The sequence below is a fragment of the Gambusia affinis genome, linkage group LG17 (genome assembly GCF_019740435.1).
Source record: "Gambusia affinis linkage group LG17, SWU_Gaff_1.0, whole genome shotgun sequence".
Lineage (NCBI taxonomy): Eukaryota > Metazoa > Chordata > Actinopteri > Cyprinodontiformes > Poeciliidae > Gambusia > Gambusia affinis.
The window spans coordinates 18754732-18782725 of record NC_057884.1 but is presented as its reverse complement, the minus strand read 5'-3'; the positions used below and the strand labels follow the sequence as shown (position 1 = coordinate 18782725).

General features: G+C 36.9%; 1 protein-coding gene and 1 long non-coding RNA gene across 3 annotated transcripts; one reads left to right on the top strand and one right to left on the bottom strand.

Moving 5' to 3' along the window:
- Positions 1 to 17: 17 nt before the first annotated feature.
- Positions 18 to 27035, bottom strand: musk (muscle, skeletal, receptor tyrosine kinase). 2 transcript variants are annotated; one of them, XM_044096413.1, is made up of 18 exons: positions 24568 to 24633; positions 23351 to 23518; positions 23082 to 23244; positions 20920 to 21071; positions 20700 to 20827; positions 19717 to 19858; positions 19473 to 19597; positions 17161 to 17320; positions 16712 to 16718; positions 14424 to 14711; positions 14118 to 14311; positions 13658 to 13681; positions 13481 to 13569; positions 9380 to 9554; positions 8294 to 8480; positions 8016 to 8210; positions 6288 to 6436; positions 18 to 2797 (listed from the first exon to the last, which is right to left on the bottom strand). In XM_044096413.1, the coding sequence occupies exons 4-18, from the start codon at positions 21029 to 21031 to the stop codon at positions 2097 to 2099; spliced, it is 2676 nt and encodes an 891-aa protein (XP_043952348.1). In that variant the 5' UTR covers positions 21032 to 21071; positions 23082 to 23244; positions 23351 to 23518; positions 24568 to 24633; the 3' UTR covers positions 18 to 2096. The 2 variants fall into 2 exon arrangements, with proteins under 2 accessions (XP_043952348.1, XP_043952347.1); XM_044096412.1 differs by lacking the exons at positions 23082 to 23244; positions 23351 to 23518 and adding an exon at positions 26652 to 27035 and having other exon boundaries at positions 24568 to 24694.
- On the top strand, positions 4716 to 8009 carry LOC122819587. The gene is made up of 3 exons (XR_006368633.1): positions 4716 to 4764; positions 5383 to 5461; positions 6276 to 8009. It is a non-coding gene; the product is annotated as an uncharacterized LOC122819587 (long non-coding RNA).
- Positions 27036 to 27994: the final 959 nt, after the last annotated feature.

Genomic DNA, 27994 nt, shown 5'->3' with positions numbered 1-27994 from the left:
AAAAACATTTAAAATCCATAAAAGTAGTTTCAGTTGCCTCTTTCAGACAAATGTTGGCTTATTCTTAGTCAACTAATGTTTAAGGAACCTAAATTAATGGATCTTGCCAAGTAGTTTTGTAAAACAACCATTAAACAAGTATTGAGACATTTTATGAACAAAACTCACTGAATTTTGTTTTTCTTGCAAACCTGAAAGACCATCAAAAACTAACAATGAAAACATAAAACCTCATAAAAATGGCTCAAACTGGAATAAAAACGTATATACTTTAACGATCAGTGTCAGTTAAAAGTGATTGTGTGCCACTGTGGAATAAACTGTTTCTTTCACAGTAAAGTTTTTAAAAAAGGTAGCATGATGTTCTCGAGCTACTGCCCTTTCTCTATTAAATGACATTGATCTGTTTTAAGCTTCAAAATTCAAAACAGAGAATAAAACTGTTAAAAACCAAACTGATAAAAAGCAAGATCTACACAACTCTTGTTGAAATTATTAAAAATGACCATACTTTTGTGATTCAAGTCTTTATAGTACATGACAAGGGACTACAACTAAGGACATGGTATTATATAAGAACTATTAAAAAACCACAAACATACATCTCCCAAACACTGTAAAAGATAAAAAATAAAAAAAAATAATAAAAAGGTTAATTCAGCTTCATTCAGAGCCTAACTTGTTTTCATCCCACACAGATAACCTCCTAGCCTTTTTAAAATAGTTATTAGAAATTGACTAACTAAATTGAGAATAAGTACAGTAGTCTAAATACAAATCCGCAATAAAATAATAAAGTATTGGATTGTTGTTTCTATTAATGCTTTTTCAAATGATCTGTGGAGTACTTGATGAAACGAGACTAGACACATGCTGCTTGTGTAATACATGGGGGTTTGTGAGTCACATCCCCAGTGTGGGATCCACAATACTGACTGGTGTGAGCCCCTCTATGTGACCAAGTCTGCACAGTGCTCAGATATTCTCAGATAGCTCTTGGTGTAGAAGAGAGCAGCTGAAACATTAGTCATTCAAGTTTATAATGATCAAGGCACAATATTTGCTCCTGTTGACAAGGCTTTCTTTAGGAGCCATGCTGATAGGCTAAAGTTAGCATGCTAGCCAACCCTTCCTTTCTGATGTGACTGATATTTTTCAGCTTGTAACTTATTTCTACATGCTTAAAATCAATTTTTTAAGAAAAGTTTTTCTCTTGATTCTAAAACTGTAGCAGTAGTATGTCTGGGCAAAAAAAAAAAATTGTAAAGCTAGACACAATTTGACAATATTTGATCAGAGCATTGGAAGTAGTATTCAAGTTCATAATTTTCTTTTGAAAAGCAGTTCAGAAGACTTGCTTATTTTTATATCTATATCTCTTCATGAAACCACTGTGGAGTAGCTCAGTTTATCCTGTAAATTGTCAATGGGAGGAATGATAGTTTCGCGTTTTGTCATCAGAAAAGTGCATGCAGATGCTGCTGCATTGTCTTCCAATCAGATTGGTCTTTTTGTCTTTGATCTGCTTTGTAGCATAGAAATGTACATGGGTGTGGACATCCTGTGATGTCTTCTAGCAATATTTTCAGCTCAGGTAAGCACTCACAAGTACTTTGATGTATTCCTCCCCCTGTCTCTGTTCTCCATCTCCATCTCAGAAATAGCTCCAGTCCTGGGTGGTTTACATGTCCCACCACTACTTAAAAAAAAAATTAAAAATACATGATCCATCTCTTAAACTTTACACCCAGTTATGCAACTGTCTGCTATTATGCAATTAATTCAAATCAGGTGGATCAAGCAGAGAGGCATTTTCTTATTTTAATAATATCTTTGATATTCTCCTATATAAGGCTGGTACATCTATGATTTCAGGCTCCAAAATGAAAAAAGTCAAGCAAAAAAGATTGAATAAAACATAGTTTGTCATTAAAACAGGATAGGGGTTAAACATATGATGCCCACAGAAGAAAAATAGGGCTAGCAAAGTCAACATTATCAAGTGTTACATTTATCCTTGTTCTCAGTGACAAATTATAACTACAATCCCGGTTTCATTGATGCTTTCCCTCACGCAACAATCACTTAAATAAAAATCATGAGTCAGCTTCAGGCTCTGCATTTGTACTCAGGCTGTTTATATGCATTCGCTCCAGTATCCGATGTATGCTGCTAAAGCTCGGCCTGTCTGATGGGTGTGTGCTCCAGCAAAGACGCATCAGATTATACAGCTCCAGGGGACAGTCCTCCGGACAGGAAAGGATGTGACCATCCCTCACGTAGTAAATAACCTCCTCATGACCCATTCCGTAATATGGCTGCATCCCGTGGGAGAAAATCTCCCATAACACCACACCGTAGGCCCACACATCAGATTCGGTTGTGTAGCGATTGTAGAAAATTGACTCCGGTGGCATCCAGCGGATGGGGATTGCATCGTTCTCATTGGCTTTGTAGTAATCAGCTGAATAGATGTTTCTGGAAAGGCCAAAGTCTGCAATCTTCACAATCATTTCTTCTCCAACCAGGCAGTTGCGTGTTGCAAGGTCCCGGTGGACAAACTTGCGCTCTGACAGATAGGCCATTCCCGCGGCGATCTGCTTAGAAACAGAGAGCTGTTCCGGACAGGTGAGAGACGCTGCTTCTCCGTTGGAGGAGAAACTGCGAGCTGATAGGCTAGCCCGGCTGATGGTGCGCACAGACTGGGTTGGAGATCGGCGACGTAGGAACTCATTGAGGTCCCCTTGGGCCATGTATTCAAACAACAGACACATCGGCTTACCCACAGCACAGACACCTGAGGAGAGAACAAACCACATCTTTATAATCAGAAAATAAGAATAGCGAAACCAAATATCAACAAAATAAACTTTAAACATAAAAAACACTTCATGTTATATTTAGTATTTGGAACCTGGTATTTAAGAGGGCAACATGCCAATTGATATTTTATTTCTGTTGTGCTGTTGAACCAGATTTGTCCTAAAGAGGGTTGAAAATACCCAACAGGGCCTTGAACTGCAGTTCTATTTTCTCTGGTCTGTACTCAGTTTACGACATTCCATAAACTAATAAAGTTTGTAGGTTGTTGCCTTAACGTGAACTGTGTCAAGAGTATCTATGATTGATTATATTTCTGTTTCTGTTTTTGCTTTTGAAATCAAAGGCTCAATGACCTGCTGGTAGAAAAGTTACTTGAAATGCTTTCAAATGTTGTTTTAACCCACAAAGGTTTACTTTAATTTCTTGTTTAGATTCCAAAGTCCTTCAGAATAAAATAATATCAGGCAGGAATCCACTGAGGAACTGGGTTATATTAGCAAAACGGTGTAGACTGAATTTCTGAAATTGTGAGTGTGAAAAAATATTTCTGCTTTTATTTTAAGCTATGATTGTAAATTCGATGTAGTATGTGTGTCATGGATAAAGATGGATGAAGTTCTCTGCATTATCTAATTATCTAGTCAACAGAACAAGTGAAAGAATCATGTTTTACTGGCTCTTCAGAGACCCACTTTCAGTTCAGAGCCATCTCTTGTAAACACATTGTAAGAAAGCTTTGCACAAACCAAACTCTCTAAAACTATAAGCTCAAGAAAGCAAGAGGCGAAAATTTGACACAAAAACAGGGTCATATAGAGTGGTCCCCAAGCACCGGGCTGCAGACTGGTACCGGGCCGCGCAAGAAATAATTATCCATTCCATGTATTGAGTCTGGGTGAGCTTTTATTTTGAAAATCCTAAACCGGATGCGGTTAAGTCTTGCGTGCCAACATGCAGTAGAATGAGTTGGAAACAACTGCATCTGTCCGATCGTGCAACCTTATTTTAAATGTTATTCAATCAATTCTTATCCTCAAAATTATACACAGAAGTACCCCACTACCATAATATAAGTTTTGGAGGGTTTTTATTATTATTATTATTATTATTATTATTATTATTATTATTATTATTATTATTTATTAAAAATAGAAAAGCAAAAACCCTACTTATGTGAATGTGATTTCTTTGTTTTCAATTATTAATAAATGAAAAAAGAAATCCTCAAATATATTTTGACAATTAATACTTGCTCTAAGAAAATATCCCAAAGGTATGAATACTTTTGCAAAAAAATGTTTTTATGCTAGGGAGGGTGCCAGTAGTAGACAGTATGGCTGAAACGATTCCTTGATTATTAAAATTATTCGACGAAAATGTACCTGCCTCGAAGCTTCAATTGATGTTTTATATTTTAGCGCACCGTGTTCCGGCCGGAACATTATTTGCGTTGCACGGAGCTCTCACTTCCGCCTCTGAGTTGTTTACTTAAGAAAGTGTTAGCAGCATAGTCCAGTTTTCAAGCTCGGCACGTGGGGATTTTATTGATTGATGATAATGCTCGGATTTTCATCGTTTTTGGAGGACCAATAGACATCCTTGAAATGAATGGCGCGATGTCTGGAGTACGGCAGCTTTTCTCCTCCGGGAGCTGCTGGTTGAAAGCGAACGGCGGAAGAGCGCTGCAGGAGTATTTATTCAAGTGAGCGGATAGACTGAACAAGGCGGGCGGCTGAGTAGTTAATGGTTACAGTATACAGTATTACGGACGAACCGCCCAATACATTTCATATCTTCCCGGACTCAACAAACGGGTGGCGGTACATGGCTGGTAGATGAGTTTTAGAGTGTGAGTCCCCTGGTCTATTTCCTCCCCTCCACCCCCGGTCCAGGCGACATTTCCCGTATTCTCAAACCCAAAGCTTGACAGGTATGGGCAAGGTGAGAATTTATCTATTAAACTCACCGAAGATGTATACATAAACTAAAAGATGGAGCATAGACATTTTTTATAAGCATATTTGTGAGCTTGCCTCTTTATTCTTAAATTGAATATAATTTCAGATCTTCGTATTACTTTTCTTCAGGTTAACTTAGAAAGTGAGCTATTATTGCTACAAGTTAGTTTTCCAAATTAGGGATGCTCAAAAATGGAAAGAAATTGGGCTGATATTGATGTCCGATAGGAACACCGGTGTTATGCCAGATTTACCAATATTGTTAGGAATTTATTAATCCATTTACTCGATTAATCGTAAGAATAAGTGGTAGATCACTTGATTACAAAAATATTTGTTTACAACAGTAAACAGTAGTAATCTTAGTTGAATGTCAGTTTAAATGCTTCACTCCATAGCTAAATATTTGAAACTTAAACTGCACACCTTCATGCATCAAAGCAAAGACATGCCATCATATGTCGTCTCTAAATTTGAGTCGTTCATCTTATGGAGACATATTTTTACACAACAGTTGCAGTGTATTATTAGCCTGGAGGGTAGTTTGAGGTTAAGGAAATAATCTTGTCATCGGGATTCTAATTTCTTGTTTAATCTATAGGAGAACTAATGAACATGAATGAGTCAGTCAAAGCTGAAGCGAAAGAACACATCAAACACTGTAGATCTCTGACATGGGGGTGAGTGAATGTTGTTTTAAAAATATTTCACAACCAGAGGAACTGTGGAACTAACCTTCATTGAACAGTCAATGACCGATGCCTCTGTTTATTCTGTGCAAGTACCAAAATGAGCATGCTGTGCCTCTAAATGTCTTCCTGAAAGTATGTTTAGATTTGAGCTGTTTGGCTTAGATAAGGTAGACTGAATTAGTGGAGATAATGTTTAATGGAGGCCATTTGTTTTAAATAGGTCAATAAAAGCACATTAGTTGTCTAGCTGCTTCATGACAAACATGAAGCAGCTGTCTGAAGTGCATTGATGCCCAAGTACTAACGATGTGGTAAAAGAGGACGCTGGAAACTAAACCAGTTTGAAGTGTTTCTAATCTTTTAGACAGTATAATTATTTATTTATTAATTTTTTTAATAGGGTTAGGGTTGATATTATTGCCTGGTTCGTATTCAAATTAAAATTTGAATTTGAATTGGTATCAAATAATTTTTCCTGAATAGTTTAAAGTCTGTTCTTAAGGTGGTTAAAAAGTACCTTGCTGCCATTTTCTTTTTTCTGAACACACAGTAGCCGTGTGTACAGAAATGTAAGTATTTTGTTTTAACTTGTCATGTTCCTTGACCTTGTTCTTTTATTTGCTTCATTCTTTCTGTCTCTTTTCTGTCCAACTGTTTCTGCTTCTCCGTTTCATTGTTTTTGTATTTGTGCCGTGTTTTTACTTGAAGCATACCAACTGCTTTAACAGATATCCAATGTAAATTCCAGCTGTGACTGCAGTCTGTTTGGAACACACTCTTCCCATCTCACTATTTTCCACAGAGACCTACTTACCCAACAGTCGAACAATGTTTGGATGGTCAAATTCGGCCATGAGCGCCGCCTCTCTCTGGAAGTCGTTCTGCATGTCAGCTGAGGCTTCCTCTTTCAGCATCTTCACAGCCACCATTGTGAAAGGTTCTGTTGGCAGGAGGCCCGGTGCTCTGCAAGTATTGGAATGCATTCATTAATGATTCATACAGATTGTTACAGAATTTTGTGTTTTCTGTTTCTACAAAATAAATTATCTAATTTATGCCCATTTTGCCTAACACTATGTTCTGTTTTAACATTTTTACATTTGCAAAAACTGCTGTAGGCACAGACAGAACTACTCTACAAATTAGCTTGAAATAACCTAATTCATAAATAAATATTTGAATGCTAAAATCATACATGTAATTTAATATATTGCAAGGATTCATGATACGACCTATTTGAATTAACTGTATTTCTCATATCCGTTTTCGCCAGTTGACCAGTTCACCTTATGACCCCTGCTTAAATCAACAGACTGACTTGCTCATTGCTCACTTCTGATAGACTTGATCACCAGGTTTGCTCTTTTATCTGATTTATGATTCCAGATCAGAAAAGAAGAAAAATAGTTCCAAAGAATAAAGGTATTTGCACCACTTTGTAAAATCTTCCTATGGGTAAATTACAGAATTGGAAATAAATTTGCCGTGATGCTTACAATCACAAACACTGAAAACAGCCTTTTAAGGTTCTTGGCCCAGTGTATATATTGTGCACACTCTATCCACTCTATTTAATTTCCGGCGTGGGTGTTGAGGTGGTTCTCCAATCCTCTGTATATAAAAAAACTAATATAATGAAAGATTAGCGTTATCAAGTTTCAGAGAAAGGATGTGGTTTTCGAATAAAGGCCATTTCCATTTCCTGGCAGGGGTTTTGGATTGCTATGACACGTGTTTGGTTTTGTTTTGTTTCAACACAGCCGAATCATATGATTGAATTACCTCTTTAGCAAGTCTGGCACTGGCATTGAGTTTGTAAAAGGAGTTTGCAATAAGCCATTCATTTGATTCAGGTGTATTGGAGCAGAATGCATCTAAAACCTGCAGGGCAGTAGCTCACAAGCACTGGATTTAGAAACTCCAGTGCTTAAGGGGCTTTATAGGTAGGAATTTTTTTTCAGTTCAATTTTGCATTTAAATCTATGTTTAACAGGTTTAATTTCCAGCCACTCGGCTTCACTAGTTTAGTTTTCAAAAATGAGTTTCTATAGAATAATGAAGATGGCATCCACTGCCCTGCGAGAAGAGAAATGCAGCTAAATATATTTCAGGTTTTAAATACACCCAGGTACAGCTTGAACATCGTTGACAAATCAGTTGTTGACAGATTTATGATACTGTAGGAATAAAACTGCCTTGTGACTCAGGTTTGGTTTTTGGTTTGATGAAGGATATCAGTGTGAGACTAATGCTATCCTGCTGAGGGTTCAAGGTAAAGTGAAGGTGACTCCTATAACAGCTCCCCTTGTGACTTTGTGAATGACGCATTGGTTCTCAAAATGACCAGTAGCCTGGCTGAGCTAAGATAACCTCTCATCTGTCTTAATCCTTCGCTCTTTCCTCTGTCTGAGAAATGTAAACGTTATCACGTAGAGCCCTCTTCTGCTGTCGGAATATTGCTTTATTATGTTGTTGTCCACTTGAACAGACGTTGTAGAAAGTACATGTTGCCCTCTTTATTGCTTTGATCATTCTGTCTTACCTGGCTTGAAAAACACGTCCAAACGCTCCCTCCCCAATGTCCCTGACATATTGGATGTTGTTGCGGGGATACTCGAGGGCTAGCAGCTTTGAATTCAGCAGCAACGGAACCCTCTGGTACATGGGATTAGGATGGAGTCGGTCCAACAAGAGCTCAGATGGAAGAGCGCTCAGTGTTGGGGTCCCAATCTTTCTTCTGACAGCAAGGGCATATGGGAAAGAAAAATCAGACAACATAACAGCATATTTTAAGTTTCTTGTCTCTTATATTTTTCTTACCTCTTTCTGTTCCTCCACTGCTTTCTCCTCCTATGACAGCCAAGGATGATAATTGTGAGGAAGACCGCGGTTGCCATTGAGGTTAGGACAATAACGATGACAGTCATGGAGTAGGCTGGCGATGATGATGTCGAGGTGGGAGGGGGACGAGGAATCTGATCAGGCGCTGTCAGTTCTGGCTTCCTCACTATGGAAAATAGAAGGAAAGTCGCCAGTCTATTGATGCACACAAAAGAATCTCATTCAAAACCCTTTGCAGGACTTCAAGAGGACATTACGTGCAAAGGCTTGTGAAGATTACCTATTCAATCATGGCATGCTAAGATTAACAAAAAGGGGATGACAGACAAATCCAGATGTATGAAACAATATCTACACATAAATCCATGCAGATTTTCTTTGTACTTGATAATCAACATGGAAATGAGTCCAATTAGGTCCTATTAGGACTCAGGGTATTCAGAAATACCAGTCGCCTGTACTGACATGTCAACATTTAAGTGAATAAATATAAAAAATATTGTGAATAAGTAGTTTGCTTTTATAATAATCAAAAATGATATTTATGTTACAAGAATGGGTACAATCAGCAGACAAATTGTCGCTGTGATGTCAGCAAGGTTCTGAAATGATTGTTCTTTGGAATCGAAGGCGGCTGAAGAGAGAGTCACAATGTTGGACCTTTCTATCTTTAAATTCACATTCTTTTTCCCTCTGTGCAATTTGAAATGCCTTCCAGGAAGGTTATAGTCATAGTTGTTAAAGGTATTTTCTAAATTTTCCCAGCGTTGACTCATACAGAAAACATTTCTTCATCATGGGTTAATGGTGGATAAAAATTGCTTTCCCATCAGGAACAGAATCCAGGCATAAGTTTCATATGCCAGCCAGTATATCTGGAAATTTGTTTGCGCCAGTCAGTAAGATACAATAGGATAGAATAGAATAGATAGAATAGGAGTTCAGACATTTTAGGGTCAACTCATTATTGATAAATCCTAAGATTGGAGTGTGATTTAAAGGGAAGAGTAAGAGAAGGTTAGAATATCAACTAATTAAGCAAATCACAATTAAAAGCAAAAGGACCTGGTGCTGTGATTATTTCCCCACACTGAGGCACTACGCAGTATTCCCAGCGTATATTAGGATCTGAGGTGTAACACCAAGGCTTGTCACTGGTTCCTCCAGGATTCCTACAGTGGTTATTTGAATTCATCAGCTCTGGAATGACATCCACCGATAGGCGGTGCTGGTGGGGAACCTACAGAAAAAAAAAAAATCAAATGTATTTTATAAGTAGAAAAAGATAGAACTAATGACATATTTGTAAAAGAGTGATAGTACAGTGATTTATCTGATTTTTCTGCTCAGGTTAGTTTAATCATGCACCATGATGTCATAAACAACTTTAGAAGGTGGTGTAATCTCACCACATTAGCCAGCTTGTATTACCTCATAATATCTGTAACTTAATCTGCTGAATAATTCTGAACACTTAAACTGTTCATCTTGTGCAAAATGAGAAATGTGCAGCTGAATGCATCAGTCTCTTTGAAGATGCAATTAGTGACTGTTCACCGCATTTTATTGGCTTCTTGAGTGCAGCAATTGTCTGGATGACTCATTAGATGTAATGGCAGAATGAGGAGAAATTTGTCAGATTTTCCACTTCTGCGTAGTGACATAGATACGACCCCATGCCAGTTTTTAACTTTATTATTCAGGCCAAAGAGATTGTATCCCACTGTACATAAAACACATGCCTTAATAGGAGCCAATTTTTACTTGATTTTACTTTGTAGGGTAAGAACTGTCCCTTGGTACAATAGCATGTTGGCTGGTGTTTATGTGTGGAATTTGCTTGAGGCTCGATAGATTAATGAAAAGACTAGCACACAATGTAAAACTAAATGAAAACAAAGGCTGACATGATTAAAACTTACATTATTTGCATATGGGATACTGTAGCTATCACACAAACTCAGCTGGATGGACTAACTGTTTTCTTCACCTCTGAAGGAAATTCTATATTAAAACAAGGAGCAAGCATGAGGTTGGCATTTTCTGTTTCAAATTAGCAAGAATGGGAAATCAGAGCATAATCTATTCATGCTGTTTTACAACCTATACACACCCAGCAAAAAAAAGCCAGTATTTTCTTTTGAGCATGAGAAAGTTCTAATCTTTGCTCAGTTACAACAAATGAAATGAAAGAGAGATTTAACTATTAATTTCATTCAAATTCTGTTTTTTAATAAAGTACAAAATATTTAATCCTCTAACACAGTGGTCCCCAACCTTTTTAGAACAGCGGACCGGTCAACCCTTTGTAAATTTTCTGCGGACGGGGGCGGGGTATGCGAGTTGTACGGATCGAGACCGATGCCATTGTTTGTTACGACGGGGGGGGGTGCGTTTTGATGTCGTTGTTTCTTATTTCTTACTCATTCTGCTGCATGTTGGCGCGCAAAACGTAATAGACAGCATCCGGTTTAGGATTTTCAAAATAAAAGCTCCTCCAGACGCAATACATAGAACGGACATATTTAATGATTTCTTGCGCGGACTGGTACCAATTGATCCGCGACCCGGTGAGTGGGGACCACTGCTCTAACCCATTCTTTCCTCCATCCATGCAGCCAGCAGCACTGTTGTTTTTATTATGCTTTTTTTCCCCCCACATCTCCCAGTTATATCCTGCAGGTGTTTTGCACACTTGAATTACTCCAGCAGGTTGACATACAAGAAAATAAATAAATGGTTTAGAGCTAAACAGTACTGAGATATTTCTTTTGTTTGTCTGTTTTGTTGTTTGCAATTACATAAAGAACTTCATATATGGTACAATTAAAGAACACAAAATAGTGATTAAGGAATGATTAGATCAAACAACACCCTTTGGAAAACTATTCCAGTAAAAATCAGCCCTCTGATGAGATTACAAAGCTTTTAAGGAGGAAATAAAGGCTTGGTGCTTGCCGAAAACATAGGGCTTGTCATTAATATGCATCAGTCAAGTTTGAAAGCCTTTATTCTCAACGCTTAGCTACAATATCACAACATATAAATAAAACTAAATAATAATTTTTTCATTTCATTGAAAAAACTGTTATTACATTTGGTATTCCTCGTTCATTTTAAGCAGAAAACAGCTAATTGTAACTGGGCTGACTTCAGTTGTCTACAGCAGATTATTTTTTTTATTTTTAATTAAAAAATAAATTACTGCCTATTTTAATAAGGTCACATTTATGTGCTCAAAATGAGTTTTAGAACTTAGTAACACATCAAAACTATTTTTGTTCTCATTTTACGTCACACTTGGCATTTTGAAAACATTTCCCAAAAGTAAAATTTTGGTCCTTTATGACCAGATCACTGCAACCCATATGCTTGCTGTGCTTGACTTGTGGCAAACAGAGACATTCAGCACTCTTTCATAAAAGCCAGAGTTTTAGAGTGTATTACTAACAGAGATTCATTTTAATTCACTACATCCCTCTTGTGTTGAATCTATACATACAAAAGTATTAGGTGTGTGTAAAGGAAGGAAAATTCGAGTAATATGTGAACACTGGTTCAAAGCAACAAAAGGTTACAGAGAATACACCAACATCTGGGTCATATTAGACAGCAATTGTTTCCTCAATTTAGCAAACGAATAGAAGTATAATGTTCTCTGCTATATGTGTGTATGTGTATGTATGTGTGTGTGTGTGTGTAGGAGAGAGCGGTTGTCCTGGAGTCTGTTTAACATATGCGTGTGAAAGCTAATTGCTTCCAGAGGCAGGATGTGACATGAGAAGCTCCTCCCTCTCTGCTGACCTGGCACCAACATACACTCCCTCACACACAATAGTGCACAGGAGAGTAGTAACAGCTCACCCAAAAAGACCCTATAAGTGAGGAAAGCCGTAAAAACATAAAGAGACTTTTGGGCAGCAGAGTGTGTTTGTGTTTTTAACCCATCCATGCCTATTTATATGCTTGCACTTGTCAGCGTTTTGTGTCCGTGTCAGTTTTTGGGTAGATTTCTTGGTATCTATATTGATATAAAACTGATCAAAGCATCTGGGAAAATCTTTTGGCTTTGGAATCTTGGAATCTCGGATATCATTATCCCAACAGTTTACCCACGCTCTTGTGAAAGCACCCAGCAGGTTTGGGGATTTTGAGAGGTTTAAGAGTTACCCAAATAAGAAGGGAAGGGGAGAAGCTAAAAGTAGTTTTTTATTCTTGTGCTTTTCTGAAGTAAAATATAATTTATCTAACTGAGATGTCATTGACCAGCTTCCTTTCCCACATATCAACTTATATCTGAGCAATACCAACTATATGTGTTGTATTTTCGAAATGTTAAGCTACAACTTTGTCATATAATGGTTTAAGTATTTTTCAACAGCTGCATGTTTGCTCTATGGTCCAAAACGATTTAATTTAAGAGATGCAGATGTCCTGAGGGGGTGATTGTCCAGCAACATATGTTTTGTGGATCTTGAGAAAGCTTACAACCTTTACTCCCAAGGCATTTTGTAACTTTGAGGGCAAGGGATGCTGGGAATGCTCCTAAAGTGTTGGTTCAGATTTTGTGAAGTTAATATTTAATGAAAACATATCTTATCCGTGTGAGTTTGTTAAAAGAGAAAATAAGTCAGAAGTGTTGGAAGCTAACTGCTTTTCAAAAATAGACTGCTTTCACTGATTAGCATTTTAAAACAATTTAAGCAGAAACTGTACATATCAGTTATATATAAAACTTTGTAAGCAAATACTATACGTCCAACATTTCACAAGGAATAATTATTTCAAAATGCTGCTGTTTTGTTTATCTGAACAACCATGTCTCTGCATGGAGTTGCCCTGGGTGTGTCCAAACTCTTGACCAATTCGACTGACGCAGGAAATGTAGGTCACAGCCTTCATGGACATCAAATATCAAATTTATTACCACCCATATCCCACATATATCCTGTTACCTAACAACCATAACAGCACTAAACATAAGCTGCCGAAAATCAGACTTGAAGTCTGGCTGAGTGGTTTTATTACTTAAGTACTTTTAATTATTTGATTAATTAAATTAATGTGTCCTTTGAAAGCATTCTTTGAATTTGGTCACACATTGATAATACCAGAACCGCCAATTGCTATGATAGCAGATTTGCTAAGTTGTTCATGTTTGCATACCTGTTTGTTCCAAGGTTGACATTGTATTCCTGATCTTGTGATATTCACACTGCCTTGGTAGAAGCGACCCCTGCCATCATAACATGTTGCTGTTGACAACAAAGAAAACACTGGGATTAGGACATTCAGTGTTTTATTGCCGAGTTGCTCTCTTCTGGTTTGTTTTTTCATACTTACTTGTTATCTTATCCTTTTGGAGATCTGAAATAAAATGGAGAAAAAAAACTGTCTAATGTCAAAAGGAAATGGCACTGGTAAACTCATTTTGACAACATAAACAATTATATTGAATTGTGATATTACACTAAGTGGTAGAAAACCAGAAATAGAATAGGATGTTGGAAATGATCTGCTTGAAATGTCTTTTTTGTTGTTTTCTTTTGTTTGTTTTTTCAAAAAAGCTATATGAAAAAGACATCTATGCTTAGGCTGTATTATCTATTAGTATTATATGCTGATGAAACTAAAATGGATATTTAAAACTCAGCCTATACCATCCTGGCCTTCAAGAAATTTAAATCTACTCACAATTACAACTATTACAAATATACTTACATGTAGAAAAACTATTAACTATCCTTTCAGCTGAAGTATCACTAAGGAACACTCATCACAGTTTTGAGATGTCATATCTTACCTGCAAAGGGGATATATGTACAACCATATGGGTCAGTGTGAAGACTTGGTAAGGCCTGACAGTTGGGTAGCAGTGACGTGAAAATTTGGGACCCGGTGACTGAACTTAAGAGTCCAGCCTGAACTGAACCAGTCCCCTCCAGTTTTAACCACTCCTTATGGCAATAGAGCTCCTTCACTGCCAGGCAGTGCTCTCTGTTCCAAAAGGGAAAAAATGAATTTAGATGACTACATGATCTAAATGTATTTACTGCTCTCCGCTTCTAGTTTAAAAACAGCCCAAAGGGAAATGTAGACCACACAGTACCTGCAGACCGGTTTAGGGGCCGAGCCACCTGATGGGTTGCAGTCAGGGAAGGCAGAGTGGCAGAGCAGTGAGAGTGCAGCTGGGTTGCACAGTCTGCTGAGGCCTTCCAGCTCAGCCAACCAGCTCTGAACCAGGTATTCCTGCATCGCTTCGGGGTCCGAGAGGGAGGAGTTGAAGAAAACCAGAGAATCGTCTTTAAGATTCGTTCGACACGCATCTCCACGATATGCACTGCAGTAGCCTGTGATGCTCTTATGACTGCCTGGTGTCTGTTGTTGCTGATGATGTCTGTTGGAAAGAGACAAACAATGTGTGAACAAGTATTTGTTCTCTTGTGTCTCTTTTTCAGTTTTTTTTGTTATTGTTTTTGGACAGTGTATGAGTTATAAGATAATCATCAAAATGTCATTGGTTTTAAGTTTGCACTTTAACTAGACCACTCCTAACAAAGTGTTTGTTTTAACTTTATAGAGGTAGACTTTTTGTTGTATCAGATTGTTGTTCAAGTACTAATGTCCCAATTTATAGCATAGTACCAAAGAGAAAATGTTTTCGTTCTCCAGCTCACCTAATGATGAACAAAAAAAATTAAAATAAAAAAAGCTGGGGCAGTCCCTCATTTACTGCTTTGGTAGACAGTTAGTGCAAAAATATTAGATGTTTTTCACCTGAAATATCTCAATATGATCCAGATGTTGATGATGAGAGTAGCTGTGGAAGGTTTTACGTGGATTGCATGCTGTCTGCTGGACTTCCTCGCTGCCTCATGAATGAACATCTGTCACATTTTATGTAAAAGTCTGCCTGTGTGCCAGACTCCCTCTATTCCTGTTTTTCTCCTGGTTTGATGTTTGCTATTACTTCTCCATTGCCTGTCATACCTTCAGGCATGGAAACACGTTTATCCCTGTTTGTCATTTTGACACCTCTAAACACCTAGAGCTAATGGCTTATTTTCAGACCCAGATTTTTTGTTGTCATTCGGTTTTACCACATTTGCAAATTCCAGATATCACCTCAGTGGAAGATTGATGCTTGTGCAAAGTTAAAGTCAAAGTCCATTTATCCTTGTTTTTTTTGTTTTTTTTCTCCTTTTTGATCTTCAATTTCTATGTTCAGATGTGGTGATAAGATGTCAAATCTTTTTTATGTGCATTAGTACAGCTACGATTGTCTCCAGAGTAACGTATTTAAACTCCAAAAAGTTAAAAATTTTGCATGAGGGTTCATAAAATAAAGTAAAAACTGTTTGGCACAGTCAAAAAAGAAAAGCAGCGAGATGGAAATCCCAATTTAAGAATAAGCAAACTAAAAATAATCTACAATGCCCTCAACATTTACTGACCCCTCCTGGAAAAACATATAAAAAGTCTTAAAATACATAAGTAATGAAGTGACTACCCACTATACAAAATGGGAAAGAACTGAGAACACATGATCCAAGTGAGGATGATTATGCTTACATGGATTGTTGATCTTAATAAATTAGAAAATACCAACATGAACCAAATTACTTACTCAACCTTTCACATTCTTTGTCAAAGGAATCATTAAAAGTTCAAAAACAACTGCAACAGTGACAAGTAAGTCTAGACGAAGACTTTACATGAATTTGGTGGAATTTCATAAAACGTACCTGAACTATAACTGGAATCCCAACTGATCTTAAAATTGGCTGTAACAAGACAAGAACTAAATTTGTAGAAAAGCACCTAACTCGCCCACTTTTGTAGTTGGTGGATCTGTGATGCTGTTTGCCCCAGTGCATGGCATCATGAACTATTTAAAACACCAGATGGTCTTAAAAATCAGTTGTACTGCACGAGTGAGCTTAAAATGGGTTCTCATTGTTCCTCAGAACCAAAATCAACCTTTTTTCCCCTTTTTATGACTTTCAGCTCAACCCTCAGAATTAAATTAGGACACACACTGGCCACTTTACTAGGTGCATCTGTTCAATTGCATATTTACAAAAACAGCAAATCACCAAATCACCCAGGTGCAGCTCGATGCATTAAGTCAACTAAACATAGGGTAGATATGCTTACGTTCAGCACAAAGTGAAAAGTTACTGAGTTGTAATGAGTTATACCCAAAATTAAAGGTTGTTTTTTTTTTTTTTTTTTTTTTTTAGTGTTTTGTCCAAAAATAACATGTAAAGTCTTTTAAAAAGCTTATTAAACATCTCTACTAGGGGTGCCAGACACATATACAAGGCTGTGTACAAAAACATTCAAAACATCAAGAAAAGACCTTAAACTGAAAGATAAAAAAGACATCTTTCTTACCTCCAGTCTATAGGAAAGAGGCAATGTCCAGAAGACACCAGTTGAATGAACCCGAGTTGAACAGTGAGAACAAAGACACAAGACAAGTGGAAAAGACAAAGTTGATTTGTATGTTTCAGTCTGGGAGAGCAAAAAGCAGCCATGGTGCTTTTCTCTTCAAGTGATGGTAATCTGTGAGGGGACTGAAGGACAACTAGGTGGGAGCAGAGTGTGGATGCAGGTATGGTCACTGTCATTTGAGGATGACTGAGCAGGGTGTGTTTAAAGCAAGAAACAGCTGAAGCAACATAAAGCACAACCATCTGGTGGCAGCTAGAACAACACAAATAAGCAGCTGGTCACAACAACCACTCATCAATAAAACAGTTCAAACTCCTAACTAATCAAAAGACTTCAAGTCTTTTTTGATGGGAGTTTGATGGCAATGAAAACTATTTTCTCTACATTACCTGTAACGGTGACTCTGGCACTTTTTTTAACATTGTTCGCTCCACCGCTGTGTCTGTTGGAGGCCACACATGTGTATAATGCCGACTTTGTCACCGTTACTTTAAGAACGGAGAGTATTACATTTCCCACCAAAGTCTCCTCCACAGAGGCACCTGACACCTGGAAATAAAATCATAGATGAGAGAAAGGTGTATTGGATACAGATCAGATAAGAAGTTTACGTCAAGACATAGATGTTGTTCTTTTTCAGTTTTTAGTAATTCATGTGAATAGTGTTTTAAAGTGATTTTTTTAATTTATTTTATTCAACATGAGTATGTACATGGATTCTCATTTTCATATAAAAGATGGATTCTCATTTTCATATAAAAGATTACAGATCATACTGTAATGAATCACAGTATGATTCATTCGTACATACTGTGGGAATGTACGAATGAATCAGACTAGGCTAGCTGCTGACATGTGGCTGTGTCTATGTTTGAAGTTGTTCTTCACACTGTCTGTTTTGGGACCCGGCCTCACTGATATTAATGGCCTTAACAAGCTGCCAGAAAATCACCTCCCAAAGTCATTTTAATCAGTACGCACAGACACGCAAACAGGCCTAGTATTTACAGCTTTTAAGGGCCTATAATCATGTTGTAACATCCTGGACTATAAAAGACCCAGACGGTATGTGATGTTAGTCATAAGCTTAATAGTTAGCATGAGGAAAGTCTTGTGTCCTTGTTAAAAATATTACCTATTTAACATTCTGCATTAGTTATAGTCAAAAACTTAGAGATTTCTTAGGCTTTGATTCAAGCGTTTACTTTGAAACACTTAGAGCCAATCATGAAACAAAATTCTCACATTGCTCTCTCATTTAATAAGACCAATATTATTATCTAACCCGATAATAATGGGTATTATTAGATAACTGCGAAGCAATCTCTTTAAACCTTTGTCGCCATGATGAGAACTCCCTGCCGTTATATCCCTGATCCCACCGCCCGTCTGAAAGCTCACTAACTGCTGAATCTGTGTGAATGCGAGTGCAAAAAGCAGATATCAAAAGCAACAAATGAAAGTGTAATTTCTGTTAGAGTTATTAAAGGTAAGGGATTCAACATCTGCGTTTCTACAATCTCACAACGGCTCATTCTGTTTTAGTTCTGACACAAATAAGTGAGCCCTTTTTTCTGCACCTTCAAAAGAAAAATATTAATGCCAGAACAGCTTACAGGTTGCATCAATCTCAATTAGTATTTTAATGAATGCTTACTACAGATTTACCCACTTCATACCAATGATGGGCCCAATAAATACTATTAATATCCCTCATAAAATGTGATACCGTTGTAACATGAAAAGGATTAGAAGGTGTTCACCACCAGAAATCAACTTCAAAGAGTAGATGTTTGAAGTAGAAGTCACACACAGCTCCTCTTGTATCCCAGGAGTGAGCATTGTGGAGCTTGTGAGAAACTACCATTGCCTGGGTTGATAGCTCTTTCTTCTAGCAATCTAAAGAAGACCTCAAAAGTACCGCTACTGTAGTTAGGGGATGTGATTGTACTGTTACGCTGTGGAAACACTTTGCTGAAGTAGTTTGGCCCTAGGGTCACTGAAAATTTACTACCTTTATTTGAATGAACATCTATATATCATAAGATTTTTATTTTTTCTTGAGATCATGAGCTATCAGGAGAAATGTGGTTTCCTAATTGTGGAGGACCAGAAGCTTACTGCGACCTAAAACTAACACTAGAAGAAAGGAAAACAAAATAAAATATGCGTTTACAAAACCCCACTAAAGGTTCAGTGATTGTGAGATTTTATAAAAGTTTGCAACAGCAGCGCCATGACAACAGCATCATGACAACAGCATCATGACAACAGCATCATTCCCCTTCCCCTTCCCCTTCCATGTAATTTTTTTTTTTAAATTACAATTTAAATCATTCATTCAACCACATATAGAAGCACTGAAGCGTCTCTTATTTTTTTAAAATTATTTGTAGATTTTTGTTTGTTTAATTAAATGTTATTGAGTGGCAAAAATCACTTTACATTCAAAATTACTAATAAATAAATAAAGATAACAATTATATACATTCTTTGTATAAATATGTTTCGGCATCATTACTTAAAGTAATAACACAACTGTATACTCCTCAATTTATTGTCTTCTGTTGTAAGACGACAATTACATAATTGTGCAGACAATAAGAATGAATTTTATCAAAAAAATGAAAAACAGAAGGATTCATTTTAAATGTGTTCATGTTCACATGCATATGCACATAAATTAAGTCCAACCACTCACAGTATTCCCATTTTCCAGCCAGGTGATGGTGGGAATAGGATTTCCAGTGGCATTGCACTCCAGGGTTATCTGGCTACCATAATCCGCTCTCTTCTCTTTTGGAACTCGCAGGAGTCGAGCTGGAGCTGAGCAGATACACAAACAGAGTGCTAGATTCATTTAAACATACCAATAGAAAAAACTCATAAATTCAGCTTGCTTGAAGTAAGTTTAACAATGCAAGCATAAAAAGTAAACATCATACTTTGTACTTCAATGGTGACAGGCTTCGAAAAGGCTAAACCAAAGCTGTTCCTTGCCACACAGCGGTACATCCCAGCATCCTCTGTCTGGATTCTATGAATTTTTAGTGCCCCATAATCAAGAATGGTGATGCGGTCGCTGATCTGGAAGAAATTTGTTGAAATTTGTCTAAAAAGTTTGTTTAAACTTTTCAGCATTCCAAGATCAGGTATGAGTCAGGAATAACATTATAACCATTCAAAAGTTAAGTGAACATCAAAGCTTCCTGTATTATAAGCACTGTGAGTGGGTGAGATGTATCAGGCAGCAAGGATTTTGCTGTCAAAGTGGATGTATTATTATGAGAAAATAAATGTGAAGCAAAAATATTTTGAGTTTGACAAGCATATTGGCTACATAGTAAAGCAGTCACGGTAAAAGCAGTTATGGTTGTGGTCTTTTTTATGATTAAAATGCAAAACAGCAAGCACGATTGACGATTTGAGAATAACAACAAACTTGCGGCGTTTATTTAATTGAGTATCTTTGGGATGCACATCAGCCAACAAGTCTGATCTGTCAACATCTCACACCTTACAGCATTTATAACATCTGCTAACATCTTGGTGCAAAACTCCAAAGCATGTCCTTAGATTTCTAGAGGAGTCCATGTTTCTTCAGTTTTGAGCTGTTCTAGCAGTAGAAGCAGGGCCCAATATCCTGTCAATCAGGTAGTCATAATGTAATGTGTCATTTGCCAAGCAAAGTCAAACAAAATATAACAAATAAATGGGTGGAAACTATGTTGCTAGTCTTCACGTAATTTCTCCCTTTGCAACAATTCTTCACTTCATTTCTAAAAGACACATTGGCCCACCATCCACTTTGACAGATATTGTGTTAAAGATACAGTACAGACCAAAAGTTTGGACACACTTTCTAACTGAATTCAATGAGAAGGTGTGTCCAAACTTTTGGTCTGTACTGTATATTGAAGGTGCTTACCTTGATCAGCTCATCGTCCTTGAGCCAGGTGACATCTGGTTTGGGATGCCCAAGGGTAACACAGGGCAGCACTGCTTTCGATTCTATCAGTAAAGTTACGTTGGTAGGTTGACGCTTGATCTGGGGCTCTGGTTTAGGGAAAACACACTATTTTAGGGTTCACAACGTTTTTACTTATAGTCTTTATTCTAAAACTATAAACTTTTAGAATAAAGCTTACTCATCTTCAGCTGAAGAGCTCCACAACTCTTTGTAGCTTCTCCGATGCCGTTGCTGGCAATGCAGCAGTACTCTCCATTGTCTGACTCTTTCACATGAGGGATGGTCAACATCTGGCCCTGCTCCTTGGTAATGTATCGGTTATCATAGTACCTGAGAGAGCAAAAAGGAGCCCTAAGGTCAATTTAGATTTTGTTGCAACTTCTGAATTTTCTATTTTTACATTTTACAGACCCGATGCATCACAGAACAACAGGTTGCATCTGCATTATTTTGACAAAAAGAATCTGTAGTCAGAGCATTTATGTGAGTCTTACTTTTAGTACATAGTCACATTAAACTTTAAACCTAGCAACCGAGATTACATTTTTATGATATAACTAAGCATCTGTGGCCTTTTACTAATTCTTCTAAATTAAAAGTAGAAGAGGTCTACGTTCATATTTCAGGTCTTAAATCTCTGTTGCAAAGTTTTGCTAAAATCCCGTTTTTCATATGATTGTTCACACTATAATTTTAATGTGATCAGCATCAGACTCCAATGTGAAAAGTCTGTGGCCCTTCAGTGACCTGCATTCGCAGGAGAACATGTGGAGTCTCATGCAGTATTTTGTGTTTATGCAAGTTAATGTGGCTGTCAGCATGGCTGTCCAAGTGCAAACTGACAAAATTATGACTAGCTCCATTAATGCTGTCTGCTGTAATGTTCATAAATACTGCTGTGGTACAATTTATTTTGGAGGAAACCAACTCTAGTAATAAGACACAACATCTCGATTTGATTAGCTTGAAGCACAACTGTTCTGCACAGACTGTAAATAATGAGATGCAGCTGAAACCTGCAAATCCAAAGGCAACAGCATGTAGTTATTAATGAAGTCAAAATATCCTGGCCTGAGTTTTATTGAAAAAAAAAGGACTTGTGCTGTCATGAAAAAATATGGTTCACATCTGTGTAAAACAACTGGAATATATTCACTGTTCACTCCAGCCTGCAGGACATCACCTGCACTGTAACAAATTGCCCTGTATTTTTACAGTATAATGCTGGCAGCAGGGTTGCCAGCATTATACTGTAAAAATACAGTACCCTTACTGTAATCAACTTTACAGTATATTACTGTCACAAAAGAAATCTTTTGATTACAGCACATTGCTGTTTTTATCAGATTTACAGTAGATTACTGGCAGCTGTGTTGCCAGTATATTACAGTTTTTCTATGGTATCATACTGTTGAATTCACATACAGCTTACTACTGTAAATTTCCAATACAAAATAGAAACATTAAAAAAAAAACACTTAGAAAATGTAAGTTCCATCATGTCAACCAACATTTATTTGGGAAAAAAAAAGCACCAACTCAAACATTAACTCATACACAGTCTTTAGTGGGCCACATAATAAAGAAGAAGGTTTTGAAACAACAACGTATGTGTGCCTTAAACCTAAACCTTTTCTACAAGTATGTTGAGGGTAAACTGTCCAAAGTAAGACGTATTCTGGAAAAACAGTAAGAAAATCCCCATCTATTTTGTAAAATAAATTTCTTATTAACTGATTTAAAGAGTTTTTGAATAAAGCATGAATTGTGGCCTTTTGATTAGTCTGAAATAAAATAAGTATGAAATAAATTATGAAATAATACATTGTACAACTCAGCACACTACTTTTTCAATACAAAATACTACTTTTAGTAGAAGTGAGGAACAATATGATGCAACATAAAACAAATGAAACATGTAACTTTCAATCTAAAGCATAGGAAAAAAATCGCAAATTTTAGTTTGATAAAAATTTAAATGAAACATTTAGACTTGAATTTCCTTTAGGGCAAAATCAGAGCTCCCACTTCAAATGATAAAACAATGAAACAATATTTGACAACACACTGCCAAGATAAGTTAAACATTGTGCCTGTACAGTCAAAATTACAAATTATATCTGAAGAACAGAAAGTGGGACCCTTAACAAAATTTATGCTATAAATTAAAAGAGATGTCTAAGATTATGCTGACCTTTAAACCAAAAAAAATCTCTCAAGAACACTCCTGTTCAGGGATAAGTTGCCTTCATGCCTGTATAGTTTTTTGTTTGTTTGTTTGTTTGTTTTTGCGCAGAGGGGCAACAATACTTATAGCCTGGTTAGAAAGTTCTCACTAACCTATATGAAATTCCACTCGAAGTCCATGAGGTTTTTTAGCTGAGTTGAAACACAGGGGTTGACAGTGACCAACTTCTTTTGAACAGTATTTCCTGTCCTCTTGGAGACGATCTTGCCACAGCTGGCCTTGGTCCCTCTTTCAGGGTTGATATCAAGAAAGGGCCTGAAAATGCAGTAATTTCAGATTAGCATATGATGCTTAAGGAGTTAGGGTTTAAGGTGTATTAGGTGGGAAAAGGGGGGGACGGACAGGCGGACACAAACCTTACCTCTGGATGAATTCAAGTGTACATGCAGCCTCTTCTTGATATTGTAGGTGTAGTACATTGAAAACAGTGCAGCAAGCCCTGTCACAAAGGTTGGTTGAATGCCCTCACATACAATATGGCTCTCAAGACTGATCATCCAGTGCCCAGCAGTCACATGGTCTTTTCCACCTGAAAAATAAAATTAAAATAATTATAACAAGTATTGTGACTTCTACAAATGACCTTTACCATTATTTCTAAAACAACATTCATTTAAAGATATTGTGTTTCATGCAATACAAATAAATCAAAACCTTGTGTCATCTGCATGTATTGTATTATCGTGAAAATCTTAAACCACAATGAGTTTTGTTTTTCTTTGCAAAGTTATGGCCATCTTTATTCATTCTCCAGTTAGGTCATCTTTAACATTTCTACTGACAACCCAAGAACGTATGAACTAAATCTTTAAAGAAAAGAAAAGAAGTTTCTACAGGCAAATAACTAAGTAACAATGAAAACGGATTACTTTAATTAATTACCTTCTTATCTACGAGATATATCAAATAATGTTATGCTAGCTTCCTTATTACAGCATGACAGATTAACTAAGCTAACTTAGTTAGCTACTAAGTTAACTTAGTAACTTTAAGCAGTACAGTCTGCTTAAAAATGACAACTGTATGACAACATCATCTAACAAATAAATTATGCTCCAACTTACCGGATTGGCTCATAAAATGCAGGATTCAAATGGATAGTCCTTGTAAAGAAAATTCTAGAGGTTGCTTCCACATGTCACAACAACGTGTCTTCTTGTGAAATACAGTAGCGTTCTGTTTAAAGAGAGTCTCCTTGCCGTTGAATCTAACATCATTCCCAAAATGCAATGCTACTCACAGTATATTACAGTATTTTATTAAAAACAGTAATAATTGCCCAGAATGCATTGTTTTTCACGGTGCAGTACCGTTTTCAATAGAAACAGTATGATACTGTTCAGTTTTGGCCGTTTTTATACAGCAATTTGTTACAGTGTGGGATTTACAGTTGTGATTTTGGATTTTTATATTGTAGCCTTTTATTGCTTTCCTGTAAATTATCAATGCTAACTAGTTATGTCTCTTCCTTCTTTTTTTCTACTATGTATGTAACAGAACATGTATATGATGTCACCATCAAAATGTGGTTACTTTTAGAAGAGAATGCCTAAAATGATCAAGAAACTGTAAACTTACATGATTGGCTGATTGTTTTTGGTCCATGTAATAGAAGCACTGGGACTTGAGTCCACCTCACAGATGAAGGTGGCGTTGTGATCAAGAAGAACGTCCACTGTTTCTAGTAAAGTGATGATACGAGGTGCTAGCCAATAAAGAAAAAAAAAAGAAAGCATTCTGTTACACAACAATCTACGGTAAATTCATTAGAACAGAGGAGATTCACACATTTGTTGAAGCAGCCGAAGTAAGTTGCTTCTGTACCACAGACTGACAATGTTTTATTTGGTACTTTTTCTTAGTCTGTTTTAATGTGTCATTTTAACCTGTCACAGTCATATCTAACGTCAATTTAGGATTTGAAAGGTACAGATGATAATGCCACATGGCAGTAAAATTCTTGAAATCACTGATATGTGGGACATGCATCAATCCTGCATTATGCCACCATGACTGAATCTCAAGTAGATATTAAGTACCAGTATATTTTATTTTAACTACATAATCAGAAGATGAAAAGCCATGTCGAGTCCATCCATTGTAAACAGTATGCGCTCTACATTTTGTTGTCAGACTGCCAAAATGTGAAATTTTAGTTTTATTTAATGAAGAATCATCTCTGTACCTCATACCATTTTTTTTCACTAAACCAAAACCAGAAATGCTTGATCATTTTTTTTATTATTATTTATTTCTGTTACATACATAAATGAAACAGCAGGAAACTTCTTAGAAAATGGTAGCTTGAAGACAATGCTCTTCAAGCGATAATAGTAACTGTTTACAGTTGGCCTCAGATCAGACACATTCGGATTTCCTTTCAACTTAGAAAAATCTAATACACTAACAGTTCAGAAAACAAGAGAGGAAGTGCACTGGGAGCAGCAGCAACAAGAAAACATATGAGAGAAAAAGATAACAGTATAAGGACATTGTTCTGTCTCTTTTGAAATAAAGATTTCTAAATGACTTAAGTGAAATAATTCAGCTCTCATCTTGAGGGTTTGGGTGCTGCTGGACTACTTGGTGCAAAAAAAAAAAAGTTAGTACCAAAGATTCTTCAACGAGCCTTTTTGTTGGCTCTAAAGATTACTACCATCTTAGCTTCCCAAGCTGCATTTTCTTTTGAATATTCTAAATATGCTCTGCAGAAAAAAGGAGAGAAAGTTGCAAAAAGGCAAGTTTTGCATGAATAATTTGGAGTTACATTCCACAGAAAAAGCCAGGAATAGGTCAACCTACAAATAGTAAGTCTTAAATAGGTGAATGTCCACTGTGTATTTTTTTAGGTTTTTTTTATAACCTATGAAGGTTTCAATCTTTTTGGACAATTTTATCAAAAGGTGTTGAAGAAATTATGGTGCAAGATATGATGCCATCTATTTAAAGCCTTTCTGACAAATGACTAATGTTGTTTGTTTTCGTGTGAGTAGTAATTTAAAACAGAGGCTGTTTTATATTTCTAAGACAAATGTGCAATCCATCTTTAGGTGAGCTCTCGTTGTTTAATCATTTTTTATTGTTTTTTTTATGTAGTGTCCATGTTAACTGATAATCCCAAAACCTCCTCCATGTCACTTATTGTACAGAAGCTCCTGTGGTTCTCCGTGGACAGAAAGGCCACCTGTTGCTCTCTGCAGCTTGCGTAGGTGCTCCACACTTTCTAAGCATGTCTGCCTGCAGGCTCATGAACTGTTTGTGCTAGCATTTGATATGGTGTTCATATCACATGTCTGTAATCCAGCGCTTCACTCACTGCTTCAGCAAGAGGATCTAACCGTGTTTGCTGTGATGCAGTTGCCTTGTATACAGCTGAAGTGCTATATATTAGAATGTGTGACACACCTGAGGCTTTCAATTTCCTCTGTCGCAAATTACAGACAGGGTATCCGAAGTTGCACGGAGGAAACGAAGTTAATCAAATTTTGGCTAAGTTGGCCTATTGGCACCAGCTCGTTTTTCATGCTGTGTATGAAGGTTATCGCTGCAGTTCACTGTAATTATACAAATATTTGTGAACAGTTGCAGGAAAACACCATTATCTTTAGGAAAAGACAAAAACACAGTGAAGCAACTGGGATCACTTAAGATTTCTGACTTACCTCTCTGTGTGCTGTAAGCTGAGGTGACCAGAATCATATGAAAGGCAAATATTTGCTCCAAAGTCTTCATTTTGGCTCCAAAATGATTAAACTGAGTAAAACATGTGGTCGAGGAAGCAAAATAACAAACTGCCAGCTAGAATCCCACAGCAGGTAAGGAGATGATCTTGTTGCTTCACTCTGTGCCGGGGACGACCATGAGCTCTCTCTGGGACAGCTCTGTCACTCGGCATGTGCACGCTTGTGTGTTTTAACTGGGTGATGGACAGTGGCAGCTGCTTAAGTACAGTCACTGGGATTTTGCAGCTATGCTCTGAGCTCAGATGGCTCCTAACACAGCATGCACAGTGGTCAACAACTCTGACAGGACACTTTGTATTTATTCAAAATAAATCACACTGGGATGTTTCTGTTCCATGTCAGGAATCTAGCAGAAGAGAAGCACAACAAATTTATTGAAGGATATAAATTCAGTTAAATCACAATTGTGCCTAAGCATTGCTATCAAACAATTTGACATCCATACCATTGATATTCTCTACAAACATGTATTCAGACAAGATTGTCATGAAACTCACCACTTAACAATCTGATAAGCACACATCCAGGATACACAGAATCCAGGAGACAGCCTTTGTGTCCACCTGTTGCCTGTCTGCCTGAACTTTCTGTTTTATTTTAAGAAAGGAATGGCATTTCACTTCATTCACTGCTCATCCATCCAGCATCGAGGGCACTTATCTATTGTACTCCAACAGGAAGTCTGTGTCTTTAAGTCATCATTAAGATGTGATTTTGTTTAGTTTTTTTTTTTTTTTTTTTTTTTTTTTTTATTTCAAGAATATATTAAAACAGTGGCAAAAATCACTTTTCTGATGTGTCAGCTTGCAATACTCTAAAAGCAGATGTGAATAGAATAGAAGTTTGTCTTGGCCAGTGGAAACCATAAAAATTATTTAAATAGAAGGGCTATGCATATAAATATTTTTCAGTTAAACAAGGATCTATTTATAATGAAAAAGGAAAGTAAATGTATTTACATATGTGTGCAATATTTATTTGCTTAGTAAATAACTCATGTTAAGATCAGAGAAAAGTCATTAAAAATTGGTATTTGGTGCAATACCTCCCATTTGGTGAAAACTATTTAAAGTAAACTTATTTGTTCTTCTTTTATTGTCCACTAGGTGATGCTGTCTGCTAAGCGATAGCTTAGTTTCTTTTTCGGTTATTCTGCAAGAAGCCAACAAAAGGGGGCGGGGAGAAGAGAAACACTGACAAATCTCATATCATATTAAAGATGACAGCACTGGAACTTAATAAGCAGAATAGAAACATGCACC